Source organism: Aulonocara stuartgranti, assembly GCF_965226115.1.
Source record: "Aulonocara stuartgranti genome assembly, chromosome: 20".
Classification (NCBI taxonomy): Eukaryota; Metazoa; Chordata; class Actinopteri; order Cichliformes; family Cichlidae; genus Aulonocara; species Aulonocara stuartgranti.
In genome coordinates, this window is record NC_138956.1 from 37,978,789 (window position 1) to 37,992,500 (window position 13,712).

Below are 13,712 nucleotides of genomic sequence, written 5' to 3' on the forward strand. Positions count from 1 at the left end.
CTCCGTTGTTTTTCCCGCTAATTTTAGCATCACACGGCACAGCTTCTGTATCACGTGGTATAAGGCTCCGCCCTTGTCATTTGTTGAGCAGGAAGAGTGAGCGCTTGTTTTCATGCAGATTACGTCCCGGATCAAAATGCGGTACAATCGTCGTCTTTTTTTAAAAAATCGTTGTCATTTGGAAATGAGATCGCACATAAGTATGAATCGAGATCGTGATTTTCTAACGATTAATCGTGCAGCCCTACTTTCCTGTTTTACTTTGAAGGTCGTCTCTCTCGTCAGATCGGTCTGTGGGTTAGACTGAGCGTGCTCATCACAGCTGATTAAAATGAATAAACTTACGTTTCTCAGCCTCTGCCTTCTCTTTGTCGGCCATCTTCTTCTGACCTGTGCAGCTCCTGTGCCTCATCTCCCTCAGCATGGCCTGCACCTCCCTCATCTTCCTCTCCCTCTCCTCGCCATCCTCCTCTGCCTCCGTCTCGTTTAGCGAAGAACTGTTCGACCTCAGCAGAAGTTCTGTGGACACACAAGCACAAGGGTCCAAGCATCGCTCTGCCTCCTGTCAGGTCTTCAGATTTGAAACTCTGTTCTCACGCCGTACCGTTTATATTGGCGCTCACGTTCCCGAGGAGGGACAACACATCCTCGGCCCGCCGGTACGTTCTGTTTGTGCCACTGTGTAGCTCGCCGACCCGGCTGGTCATTGCCGACGTCTGGAAAAAAAGACAGCTGTCAGATTTTATGTGTGTTAATGACGCACGTGTGATACAAACCTGTGTGCTCTTCTTCCTGCTGCCTGTAAAACGTCGACAGACAGTTTGAACAAACGGAAACCGAACTGGCGTCGAGGAATCGTCGCCGTGAGTCTGGAATGTTAGCGTTAGCCTACGGCCCGGTGACAGGTCTGCATCATGAAGTCAGGTTTTTCCGATCACCCGTGAATGCACCACCGGAGACACAGCAGACCCCGCCCTCCTCGCTGCCCTGGCTCAGGATTAAAGCTCAGAGAAGAGCGGGCCTTTACAGGAGGCGCTCCCAAAGTGTGGATCTGGACCATCGGAACAATCGTGTGTGTGTGTGTGTGTGTGCGCTCCTCACTTTGTTCTGCAGCTCGTCGATGTCCTCACTGATGGTGCTGATTTCTGCCTCCAGCATGTCGGTGCGACTCAGGCTGTCTTGCAGTGTGTTGTTGTAGTCCTCAATGGCCCGCTGAATCATGGGAAAGTGAGTTTGATTAGTGCCCCTGCAGCACGGTGCTCGCAGCCTCAGGTGTGTGCTTGTGCGTGAACTCACAGCGGCGTCCTCCATGGACTTGTCGAGGCTTTGCAGCTGAGCCCGGGCCACGGAGCTGGCGTTCAGGCTCCTCAGCCGAGCCGACGCCGACAGGAAGTCGTCGTCGAGCCTCTCCAGATCCTCCAGCAGCACGACGACGCAGCTGTCGCACACTGAGAGAAAAACGCACACGCTGAGCTTCACCGGATTACAAACGCTGCAAAGAGCCTCTGAGTGTGTGAGACTCACGCTCGCAGTGGATGCCGTGCAGGTCCTCCGTCGGGACGCTGTACCTCTGCAAACAGACGTCACACTGTCGGCCCGTCATCCCGTCGGGACAGCGACACTCTCCTGTGCGCGGGTCGCAGTGTCCTCCTCTGCAGTCACACTCTGCAGGTGAGGGAGGGGCTTCAGGTTAAACACACCAACATGCAGCGCAGTGACTGATCAGGCCGCTGCAGCTGCCTCACACTGACAGACATCATCTGTTATTGGTCAGATGATGTCATTAAAGGCCGTCAGAGCCTTTAATGACATCATCTGACCAATAACATGGCGGCATGGTGTTAGCAGGTATCTGTGTGTGTGTCACGCAGTAGATGTTCCTGTGCTAATCTACCTGAGCTCTTGCTTTCTAACAGTCACATGCACAGGGAGGCTTCAGAGAGCAGCTTGGGGTCAGTATCACGCCCAAGGATATTTGGCAACCAGACTGGAGCAGGTGGGGATCGGACCGCCAACCTTCCCGCCAACCTTCCTGCCAACCTTCCCGCCTACCCCTCTTTTGTGTGATGATGTTTGTGTTTCCTCACTCTTGCAGCCGTTGGGTCCGTAGTCCCAGAATCCAGGAGCGCACTGCCGGCAGCTCGAGTCGCTCACTCCAGGCCTGCAGGCGCACTGACCGCTCTGAGGGTCACACGGCTGGACGAGCGCCGCAGCGGCGTCACAGTCACACTTACGGCAGCCGGAGCACGAGTCGAAGCCAAACGAGCCATCCTGAGAGGAGGAGTAACAATAATCTGAATGAGCATTTTAGAATAACATACGTGTTCTGAAACTGAGCAAACACGTCACCAACCGCAGGACTGACCTCTGACCTCGTTACATCATGAATCACCTGACCCAGCACGCCGTTTCTCCTCTTATACGGCTCGTTTTTTTGTGACTCATTTAGAAAAACGTATGTTTCCGTTGTATGCATGTTTTTAAAAAGTATTCACAGACCTCTTTCTGTCATCACTCTGTGACAGTCTGAGCTACATTCATATGTTCTAAAGATGGCGCCGCCGCGTGGATCACTGTCGACTCCTCGTGCGGCTCTAGACCACTTCCAACATGGCGGCCGTGTTTAAATGACAGATGTTGTGGTGATGTGACCTCAGAGAGCGCTCTCACCTCGCAGCGATCGCAGAGCGGCCCGGTGACTCCGGGCTTGCAGCGGCACTGTCCGCTGTGCGGGTCACATGACTCGGTTCCACACGGAGAGCAGTCACACTCTGCATTAGAAAGCACACACACGCTGAATCCACCTGCAGCCTGCACTGCCAAACCTGATCACGTGACCGCGGGACGCCGAACTCACGGGTGCAGTTTTTGGCGTTAATGGCGTCGCCGTAGTAACCGGGGGCACAGCTCTCGCAGCGCGGCCCGGCCGTGTTGTGCATGCAGCTGAGGCAGTGTCCCGTCAGCGGGTGGCAGTCGGTGAACAGCATGTTGGGGTCCGAGTTCCCGCTGCAATCGCACGTCTGACACCGGCTGCCCAGAACCACCGGGTTGCCGTAGAAACCTGGGGCACACCTGTGAGAGAGGCCGACAGGTGAAGCATTTTTAACTGAAATACCTGATGATTATGATGGATACACAGCGTGTGGCGTTTTCCTTCCTACCAGCATCATTAGTTTGTATATTTAACTTTATCATTCATTTCATAAAATTATTAATTTTTATTTGATTTCTTAATGACTGAGAACGTTTCAGGGTGATTTCAGCACCATCAGCCCTCACTTCATCCTCTGTCTGAAACAGGCTGTTTAAGCTCCTCCCCCTGCAGACCAACATTCTTTCTGATTGGCCCTCTTACATGGGTGGAGCTCCTGAACCCTGAGTATTTGGAGACGAGGTCGCCCGCTGACCTCACTGTGAGGAGCATGTTTAGTACGGACGTCTGGAGCGCGGCTCCACTCGTTTACCTTTCGCAGTTCGGTCCGGCGTAGCCGGGCATACAGCGACACTGCATGCTGTCACCTCTCTGCACGCAGCCCTCTGCAAAACTACAGACAGACAGGAAGGAAGAAGAGTGAAAAACTACAAATCAGGACAGCATCAAAGCACGTGGGAGACTCTTAGTTTGAAAAACAGGAAATGTTACTTGTGGCGTTCCTCAGGGCAGCAATGTGGGGCCTTTAACATTTTCAGCTTCCATATTTACTGATGACTAAACACTAAATGCGCCTGAATCATTGAACCTTAAATTCATGCTAAATTCCCAGTATTCCCAACAAACATACAGGAATGGGCTGAGGCATAGGGAGTGGAGGTACTGACTTGTTGGATGGAGCTCTCAGCGGGCAGGGGCAGCTGGAGCACGTCACGGCCTGACCATCCACGCTGTTGTTACCTAGGAACCCCCCCTGGCACGTCTCACAGTGGTCGCCGGCCGTGTTGTGCCGGCAGTTCTGACGGACAGAGACAAGAATGGTTAGAGATCCGTGACATCAGAGCGAGAGGACGTCAGGAGGCAGCGTGCAATCAGAGCTCCTCACCACACAGATCCCAGATCCATCCAAACACTGGTCCGAGTGTCCGTTACAGCTACAGGGAACACACTTCCCCAGGAACAGGCCGATGGTGTCTCTGTAGTACCCCGGAGCACATCTCTGCACACACACATCACGACCTTTAACCTTTATCCGCCATCACCGCCTCCTCTTTGCGAGTCACCACCCCAACAAACCCAGATCCAAACCCCGTCCCTCACCTGGCATGAGTCTCCCAGGTAGTTGGCGGGACACATGCAGATTTCCACATTGTTGGCGTGGCGTCCAACAGGCAGGCTCTCTGCACCCTCTAGCACGGCGCCACGCAGCGACACGGACTGGGCTGACTGGGAGTGCAGGGCTCGGATCTGCAGAGACTCCAGCCCGACCAGAACCATCATCAGCTCCTCTCGGGACACCGGGTTACCGGTCCGAAAGTGACGGAAACTTCCCTGTAAGCACAGGAAGGACACGAAGAAAACATCGTCATCGGCTCCGCTGTGAGGTCACGTTCTGACATCAGCTGAGTGACAGGTACAGGTGCACTAGCTGACCAGAGCTTACGCTGCACAAGTGTTTACAGGGAACCTCTAAAACGGCTTCCTGAGGCCTCTCATGGGGTCAGGAGTCAACAGCTTTCTAATATCACAGAAGAATGCACAGGTGACGTTACCTCAACGATGTGGACGATGCCCAGGTGAGGCTCCTCAGGGGACGAGTATTCTCTCTCCATGAACACCAGGGTCATCTGGTTACCCTGGACAACAGAAACAGGAAGTAAAGCTGTCAGCATGCTAACACACAGCTAACGCTACATATGAGAGGGCACAGGTGTGTGTGTCTGTGTGTGCACGTGCGTGTGCGTGCTTTGCACCTTGAGGATTATGTCGGGTTTCGGGGCCTCGGCGGGCAGAGGCAGCACGTCTCCTCTCATGGTCTGCGTGTGCAGACGGCACCTGAGATAGCCTCCGTAGGAGGAGACCTGTGCAGACAGGAGCAGATCAAAGCTCAGACACAAACAGAGCACCACGCGGCGTACAGGCTGATGAAACACAAAGCGCGGCCTGCAGTTTATCTGCGACAGATAAAACCTGCACGTCTGCTGCGCGCATGCAGGTTGCAGCAGGCTGCCATCTGAAGCCGGTCGTTGGAGCGTAACAGCGGGGGATTTAACCGTCAGAATAAAGGGTGACGCTTTCACACATGAAAGCTGCTGATCTCCGTCTGAGCCTTTGGTCGGCTGTGTGGGACGTGTCTGTAACAGAGCGAGGGATTCTGGGACTCTGTGAGGCCGTAAGCTTTAAAAACAGATCTGCACCTGGAGACGGCTCAGGCTCACTGCTGGCTCATCTTCACCCTCATCCTCTCTGAGTGCACACAGATCCATCAGATAAAGGCGTGTTCAGACTCCAACTACCCGCCCGGTTCTTACAGCACCTGACTGATCTTTAACTGGAATAACTCACCTTGTCTCCCAGGTAAGTGTTCGGAGCGTGCCAGTACAGCTCCTGATAAACATCGGGCACGTCGGTGATGTCGGCCTCTACCAGGTCCTGATCTGGATACACGATTACGGGGACTTCCTGCCTGTCGGCTCCCAGCAGCACCCAGCCCTCCATGTCCATGACCTGCAGAGACGACGCGGCTGCTGTGAGGCTCAAAGTCAGTAAATCAGTGAGCATGTGGAAACGTCACAGCATTCAGCAGCTTTCTGAAACTCTGTGAGCTCGAGTCAGGATCAGCTCGCTGCAGAAAAACTACCACAAACATCAGGTTGTGTTTAACAAAACAAGCATATTATGGGATGTAGACGAGCACCTCGGTGCGCCTCATGCTGGAGCTGTGGCAGCGGCCGGTGGCTCCGAAGCAGAAACAGCTGGTGCATCCTTTTGGGTTGGTCGGGTCCAAGTGGAACGTACCATCTCTGCACTGATCACAGCGAGGACCCTGGACGTTCTCCTGCAGGGGGAACACACACACACACACACGCACGCACACATACAGCAATGTCAGACACACAAACATGACAGACTCGTGTACGTTTGTGCGTTTGTGTACGTGAGTGCAAACCTTGCAGAGACACTGTCCTGTGGACGGGTCACACACTTCCTCCTCGGCCCCCGCCTCGTTGCAGTCACATGGTCTGCAGTTGGGGTAACCGTAGAAACCGGGGGCACAGCGGTCGCACTGACGTCCGACGATGTTGTTCTGACATCTGGAAACAGAAAACGTTGTGCCGAATCTCAGCTTCTATAACCTTTGACCTCTGTCTGTGTGTGTGAGCATGTACTCACATCTTTGTGGGATCAAAATTGGAAGTTTACCAGCCTTGTGGGGACCAAAATATCCGTCTCCACAAGTTTGAGGACATTTTTTGTGTCATGGTCACAGTTAGGTTATTGTGAGGTTTACAGTAAGCGTAATGAATACCTGACATGTGTGTGAGAAGTGAGGAAAGACACCTACAGCTGCAGTCTAGGGTAATAACACTGTTCACCACAAGGTGGTGCACTGGGTCAGCGTGAGCTTGATTACATTAGATCATTAAGAAGCTGTTCTCTTGTGTGATGGCAGCCTTAGGAAAGGAGGCGGAAGAGAAATGAGGTTATAAACAAAATAAACTTTAGAGCTTTTTATTGTCATTGTGCGGTTTCTTGCACAGTGAACCACAAAGGTGCAAAAGTAAAGAAAACAATATACAACGAGGAAAAAAAGCAAAATCTATGTATAGATATATGTGAGTAAACTATATACATGGTGTATGCGTAGAAACACTGAAACAGAAACATTGTGGGGCTGTATACAGGGCAGTTATATAATATATTAAATAAATAAATAAGAGTGGAGGGGCTATGCTCATTTGGGGTGGGGATGGTAATTCCACTGAGACCAAAATGTTGCACAGAACAAGGAAAGACTGAGATATTGCACATGAGATGGCAGCAACATAGTTGATCTGCCCCCTGGTGGTGAAAACGTGCATAACGGACACGAGAGAGGTATCAATCTGAAATTGAGCTATCCAAAAAAACCTCGGAGTTTGTAAAATTATAGAAACTTCACAAAGAAATGTTGCAGAGGATCAGGCAGTCGGAAAGTTTAAACCTGGCAGCTTCAGAGAGCACACAGCCACCGGAGCGAGACAAACACACACAACCCCTCTTTGTCCTGAGGTCGCTTCCTGTTCGTCTTACCTGCACTGCCCACTGAGCGTGTCGCAGCTCACATCGGGCGCGATGATGCCAGCGTGAGAGCAGTTGCAGACCTCGCAGCCCACCAGCGGGTGGCAGCCAAACGTCTGAGGCTCGCACTCGGTGCATTCTGGGAGGACGGTCCTCGGCGGGCAGATGCAGTCCCCCGTCACCGGCTCGCACAACCTCGAACCGCAGTTACAGGCTGCAGGTGACACGGGAAGGTGAGTGAGAGCAGGAACACAAGGGAGCGAGACAGGAAAAACCCCACGCGCCTTCTTCACAGCAAAATAAAAGTTTTATGAATAAATAAGTGTGAATCTCGGACGCCGTCCCTGCAGCGTTTCATCGCGCAGCCTTACACTCGTCTGCACACTTCAGTTGTTCCATTTTTCTGCTTAAAGACGACTTGAAAATACAGGAAAGGTGAGATGGTGAATGATCTGTTCAGGCGAACACTCACGTCTGCAGTTGGGGAATCCCCAGTAACCCGTGGCACACGTGGAGCAGTCTCGTCCAATCACGTTGGGCCTGCAGCGACACTGACCGCCAAAGCGTTCGCAGGTGTCGCTCTCAGCTCCGACTTCGTGGCAGGCACAGGGCAGCGCGCCGTTGTTGACGAAGGCTGACAGAGATATGGCCGAGCTGAGGCAGAACGGCGAGGAGGAGGGACTGCGGGAGAGAGGAAGAGTTCACATCTGTGGGGATGACGCTAACACGCTAAACTACTGCCCAGCATCTTCACCCGCTCACCTGATGTAAAAGCTGTTTTGACCGCAGAGTCTGATGAAGTCGTAGGATTTGTCCAGCGGCTCCTCGCTCAGGTAGCTGGAGCTGTAGCTCGACTCAGGAACAACCAGCAGGTAATCCTGCAGACACGAGGAAGAACGTCAGCTGCTGCCTCATCTCCACCTCAAAGGAAAAAACTATCCCTGAACGTCATTCTGCAGCATCAAGCGTAGCTGTGATGCAGAGCAGCGACACTGACCAGCCACAGCGTCTTCCCCGCAGGTATCTGCACCGTGACGAGTAGCTCGTGGTCCGTCACATCCAGAATGATCTGATTCTCCGACACCAGGACGTCACGGCAGCCGTAAGCGTGAGGACAGAACGAGGCGTTGACGTGTCCTGAGAAACAGGAACAAAATAGAGCCAATCATCAGCCCCCAGCACCAGAAGCTGCAGTTCCTCTGATGCCCAGCAGAGGCAGCAGTGAGTCAGTCCCACAGGCTTCTAAATGATTTTAAGCCTAAAAGTTTGCATTATTGGGGGCGTGGCCTCTGTTACTGACAGGCGGCTGTAGCTGCTAGCTGTCTGCTAGCTTCACCTGAGCTCTGGGCCTGTTTGTGCTGTTGGAGCCTTCAGGAGCATTTTTAGTGACATCATGTGACCAATACCAGGGCGGAGCTCCAGTTTTGATGCACAGTGAGATTCATGATTTTGATTGGATGTTACTGATTAGCAGGTATCGCTGTGTGTGTGATGCACATGCAGTCTGAACATGTTTCATTACAGCTTTGAAAACTGAGCCTCAAACTCCAGCCACAGGTTTATGTCCATCTTTTATATACAGTCTGTGGTGAGAATAACCTGACTAGCTTGTCATCACTGACGGTGATGCAGCAGATCCAGGATCAGACTGTGTCCTTACCCTGCCAGATCCGCCCCCCGTTAATGAAGACCTGTACGGGGTAGGTGGGGTGCAGAGGCTGGTGGTAGTGGAGGATGAAAACGTAGCGGCCGAGGGCATGGACCCGGGCAGAGTACATCACTGCATTCTGGGTAAAGGAGGCGACGGGAGAGGAATGATTACGGTGTCAGACACATTCGTGGGATTTTTATCGATCCTTTAAAATGTGTGCACGTCTCAGTCGGGTTCTGTAACTCCGTTATGTTTCACCTGAGATAAAAACGGATCGCGTGCGACGTCACGCATATCTAAACTAAACACCCCCCAACAACACGCCCCATCACCATCAGTACCTGCAGCGAGTCCAGCCGCACGTGGTCGGTGTTTTCCGCTCCGAACGGCGGTCTCTCCAATCCCATCCAGTCTGGCTCCTCTCTCAGAGGAGGCGCAGCAGCAGGGGAGGCGGGCTCCTGCAGGGTGGAGGAGCTCTGGCCCTCCTTCAGGAACAGAGAGTCTGACGGGGTCAGGAAGCGTGAGGGGACGCAGGAGGAGCTGTCAGGTGAGAAGTGTCCGTGCGTGCTGATGCAGTGGACGCGCGGGGCTACGTGCTCCATGCTGAACTGCTGTCTGGGCACCAGGTACACTTTGTGCTGAAACACATGTGCAACACGCATTAGGATCGAGCTGATCAGGTGACCGATCATGTGATGCGAGAGTGACTCTCACCAGGAAGAAGGTGGCTCGGTCAGCGGTCAGCTGGATCTCTGCGTCTGAGGAGAGGGAGAAGACCGCCACTCTGTTCCGCTCGTCGACAGCCACGACTCGACACAGGAAGCTACACACGCACGCACGCACACACATTTAAATGACTTAGCATGAGGCAGCACGCTTTCAAACACGTCCTTCTCTGTAGTGGGGGGAGGAGCCTTGCAGCTTACCTGTATCTGCACTGCAGCAAGGTGACTCTGTGTCGGTGCGTTCTCGCTCCCGGCACGTTGACAGTGACGGACAGCGTCTGAGGAAGCTCTTCTTCGCTGGAATACTCGAGGACCAGGACGTAGTCGCCCGGAGACGAGAGGCGCCCTCGCAGCTCGACGCTGATCTGCGCAGAAACCGAAGAAGTTAATTTAACCTGCACGTTTCACCTGTGGACACATTTCACGGCTGTCTTACATCCAAACCGCTGCAGACGGCCATGTCGGGGTGACGCGGGGAAACCTTCTCAGTCGGGCAGGGGCGGGGCAGGTGGTTGTCGTTGCGGCAGCTGGCATCGTTGCCCGAGATGGAGGGGAAGGAGTCCAGAGACAGGTACTTGTAGAGCAGACAGCTGAGAGAGAGACACACACATCAACGCATCTAAACATCTGCTCCTCCCTCCGGGCTCGCACCAGGGATGTGTGTAAACACGACGCTACAGAACCACTAACAAAAGATGAATGACGTGAGCGTATTTACTTCTGGCTGGCGTCGGGGGCGGGGCTGTAGGTGCAGGGCTCGCTCACTCTGATCTGCAGGATGGGAGCTTCGTAGTAGGCGCTGGGCAACAGCACCAGGTAATCCTGCAGGATAGAGCAGCAAAAGTCATTCCCTGTGCACACGTGGTGAGGGGAGCAGCACGGAGGCACTGGGGTGGCGGTGGGTTGCAAAGTGGTTTACAGGTGTGCAGCAGCAGCTTACACAGCCTCATTCTCAGAATTACAAACAGCTGAGCCATGATTTGTCACCACCTGTGTATTTGCACGTGTTTGCGTCTCACCAGGAGGACTCCCTCCGCCTCGATCACCACGGTCCAGGTTCCCGGGTTCAGCACGAAGGGCTCCACAAAGGGAACGTTGACGAAGGTCGGCTCCACGCTGGGAGCGAAGACGATCGGCTTGGACTGTTCGGAGCCTTGGACACAAACCGAGACGTTAGGAATGAGCACAACACGCATTCCTCCCCTCTGCTGCTCTGCTACTCAACTTCTACTGATACTTTCATGCGATTGGTGGAGAACCTACCTCTGCGGCTGCCCTGATAGGCTGTTATTTTACCCTTGGTGGTGGTGCCCTCAGAGCTTATGTATCTGAGGATGAAACGAGTCAGATAGACGTCTGCCTCGCTCATATAAACCTGAAGCCTCACCGCAGTCTACGAGGACATCGTCCAAACAGAGGACAGGAGGGAGGGGAGAGGGAGGTTGGAGGGCAGACAAGATCAACATTTGTCCTCAAATCCTTGAAACCTGCACTGATCTGTGGCCCTGAGGAAAGACACAGCGCCGCCACCACCAGCAGCCAAACGCAGCCGAAGCGCAGAGACCGAAGCGTCGCGAGGAAATCGAGAGAGAGTAAGAAGACTTCCCACCTCTCCTGATTCCTGCGCTGCCATGGAAACACAGAGTCCCCTCCCAGCACTTACAGTTCCCGCAGTGGTGGCTCCGGCCATCCTCCACGACCGTCATCCGGCCCCAAACATCCGAACCTCGCCGGTTAACATAACGCAGCACCACAAAGAAGACGTCCGGAGAGTCGACCGACACCGACACCAACACCTTCGACTACCAAGGGAGCAGAGAGCAGGACGAGTAGAGGATCAGAGGAGGCGCACAGAGCGGAGGAAAGAGAAGGAGGAAGACGAGGGGCAGGAGAAGGAAGAGCAAAAGAGACGCTGAGTAAAGGAGGCAGAGACGACAGAAAACACCGACACAGAAACCAGGACAAAGCGACATAATACAGTCTGTCTGCTACGCTCACACGGGACAGGAAGCAAACATTTGAAATGCATGCAAGAGCTGAGACGCAGTCCTGCGACATGTCCCAACAACATGCAGCTGGGCCACAGTAACATAATTACACAATAACTGCACACACTCACACATTATTTTAAACAACGTCAATCAGATCCTTCCAATAAGGATGAAAAACATCCTACAGCTCATGTGTGTCTGCTGTTCCTCTGCCGTCCAGCAGAGGCAGCACTGAGTCAGTGTTTGGTGGATAATCTTCTCTACAATCGAGTTTGCACCATTAGGGGTGTGGCCAACAGAAAAGGTCAAAGGTTATGGTCCTACCTGAATTGGGGACATCTGAGCATAACCTCTCCAGCTGAAGTTGGGGAACTCTTGGGGGTTGTAGCCGAATCTCACCGGCCGGCCGTCCAGCATGCTTCCCTCCTCAATCTCAAACTTCAGGTGATGGAGGTCAGGGAAGTAGTGATCCGGACGAGGTCTGCCGGCACAGGAAGTTCAATGAAGTGAAACGCACAGGCATGCTGGGATGAAACACGGACTGAAGAACTACAGAAACTCAGGCCGTGACGACCCGAGGCAACGACAGACATCTCTACATTTAACCACATCTGTCTGTTACAGGAGACTAGAACTATGGGAAATGGAGTCCTAACTTAGCTTCACTGCAGTTAAACTTCCTGAAATCTGTCTGAGGTGTGCTGAACTCACAGGTTACACTTTGGCCCCTCCACGCTGGGTCTGCAGCGACAGTGGCCGCTCCTCTCGCCGCACGAAGGACCCACGGCGCCACCGATGTCACACTGACACCCTGAAAAAACAACAGGTTAACAGCTGAAACAGCACACCTGTACCTGAGTGCTCAGAGCACCGCTCACCCCGGCAGCCAAAGTAGTCGCTCTCCTGCAGGTTGAAGAAGCCATCTTTGCAGGTGGAGCAGGTTCCGCTGCAGATGTTGGGCTTACAGTGGCACTGACCGCTCTCCTGCACACACCAACAAACCATCTCAACCATTAGCATGACAACAGCAGCAGCCAGGACTTTATTAGAGAAAGGGAACGAATACAGGAAAAAAAAAACCAAACAGGCAGCGACCTCCTGCAACCGCTCACCGACCAATCAGTGAACAAACATTCACTAACACCACAGGTTACCTGAGGTCAGCTGACTCACCTGAGCACACTCGGCCACGGCGCTCACCGTCCCCGCCACGTTACACTCACAGTCTGCAGAGAAACAACCTCAGGTTACTCTGTGTGTGTGTGTTCCTGTCTAGCTATCTTTGTGAGGACCGAAATCTGCATTCTACCATACTTGTGAGAACCAACAATCACTTGTGCGGACACGAGGGATGGGTCCCGGTATCCAGTGCCATTATGGCACCTGTTCTGACATAAACGGTAGTAACCAGACCGAAAAGCAGCGCACATTTCGGTGCTTTTTTTTCCTGAGCTGTGATACACTTTGGATTCTAGATAATCGTTTTACCTTTCCAAGGATAGTAGGCGGGCCCAGGTACGTGCGTTCTTTTAGAGCAGCGCTAAAAATGCCCAAGGCGAAGCGGTCAAAAGTCTGGCTGTACTTCACAGCAAAAGATGCAAACTCAGCAGCAACAAGTGCTTTAAGCTGATACTGTGATACTGTCAAAGGAGGTAACACCTCAAATCTGATGACACACCTGGCGACGCATAGCGTTTTGATAAAAGCCGAGAAATGCGCCGTATTTGATAGCTTGCTGCGAGACCTCACACCGAGCACATCTACTGCAGGTGTGGTGCCTGTTATTGGACCTGGAGTTAGCAACATCCCCCAAAAACACGAAGAGGAGAGTCCTGGCCCCTAGCCCTGCCAGTGTAGCAGAAATGATGAGGATGATGATGCAGCAGCAGCCGTTCTTCTCTGCGTGAGTAGCTTCATGTTGTTCGTGTGTAATTTACGTTGAGTAGGCTAACCACGTTATTACATTAATGCATGTAAGGTGAACTAGCAAACATCATCATAGCTACATGCGGCTGTCTTCTTGTTTGATGGCAGATGCTCCCTTCACCCTGGCTAAAAAGGCTAAAATGACCAAAGAAAAAGTGGAAAACAGCTGAACATGAGAGGTTTTTGGACAAAGTTTGTGTTCTCCA

At 52.9% G+C, this 13,712-nt stretch overlaps 1 protein-coding gene across 3 annotated transcripts in view; it reads right to left on the reverse strand.

The window, feature by feature from the left end:
* Positions 1-13,712, reverse strand: part of lama5 (laminin, alpha 5) — a 72,159-nt gene that overhangs the window by 20,639 nt on the left and 37,808 nt on the right. For all 3 annotated transcript variants that reach the window (XR_014273932.1, XM_082520004.1, XM_082520003.1), the window contains 33 exons: positions 12,754-12,806; positions 12,459-12,564; positions 12,292-12,391; positions 11,905-12,061; positions 11,253-11,391; positions 10,609-10,742; positions 10,308-10,411; positions 10,026-10,179; positions 9,791-9,954; positions 9,579-9,687; positions 9,206-9,502; positions 8,874-9,000; positions 8,211-8,350; positions 7,976-8,091; positions 7,686-7,894; positions 7,226-7,427; positions 6,102-6,246; positions 5,850-5,990; positions 5,498-5,659; positions 4,906-5,013; positions 4,705-4,788; positions 4,253-4,483; positions 4,038-4,151; positions 3,820-3,950; positions 3,465-3,545; positions 2,858-3,072; positions 2,671-2,771; positions 2,088-2,271; positions 1,525-1,665; positions 1,297-1,448; positions 1,102-1,212; positions 605-716; positions 346-519 (listed from right to left, as the gene is read on the reverse strand). Coding sequence is in view for 2 of the 3 variants with exons in the window: in XM_082520004.1 (XP_082376130.1) it covers positions 346-519; positions 605-716; positions 1,102-1,212; positions 1,297-1,448; positions 1,525-1,665; positions 2,088-2,271; positions 2,671-2,771; positions 2,858-3,072; positions 3,465-3,545; positions 3,820-3,950; positions 4,038-4,151; positions 4,253-4,483; positions 4,705-4,788; positions 4,906-5,013; positions 5,498-5,659; positions 5,850-5,990; positions 6,102-6,246; positions 7,226-7,427; positions 7,686-7,894; positions 7,976-8,091; positions 8,211-8,350; positions 8,874-9,000; positions 9,206-9,502; positions 9,579-9,687; positions 9,791-9,954; positions 10,026-10,179; positions 10,308-10,411; positions 10,609-10,742; positions 11,253-11,391; positions 11,905-12,061; positions 12,292-12,391; positions 12,459-12,564; positions 12,754-12,806 (4,698 nt within the window). In the remaining variant the exon portion in view is untranslated. The remainder of the gene's footprint in view (positions 1-345; positions 520-604; positions 717-1,101; positions 1,213-1,296; positions 1,449-1,524; positions 1,666-2,087; positions 2,272-2,670; positions 2,772-2,857; positions 3,073-3,464; positions 3,546-3,819; positions 3,951-4,037; positions 4,152-4,252; positions 4,484-4,704; positions 4,789-4,905; positions 5,014-5,497; positions 5,660-5,849; positions 5,991-6,101; positions 6,247-7,225; positions 7,428-7,685; positions 7,895-7,975; positions 8,092-8,210; positions 8,351-8,873; positions 9,001-9,205; positions 9,503-9,578; positions 9,688-9,790; positions 9,955-10,025; positions 10,180-10,307; positions 10,412-10,608; positions 10,743-11,252; positions 11,392-11,904; positions 12,062-12,291; positions 12,392-12,458; positions 12,565-12,753; positions 12,807-13,712) is intronic.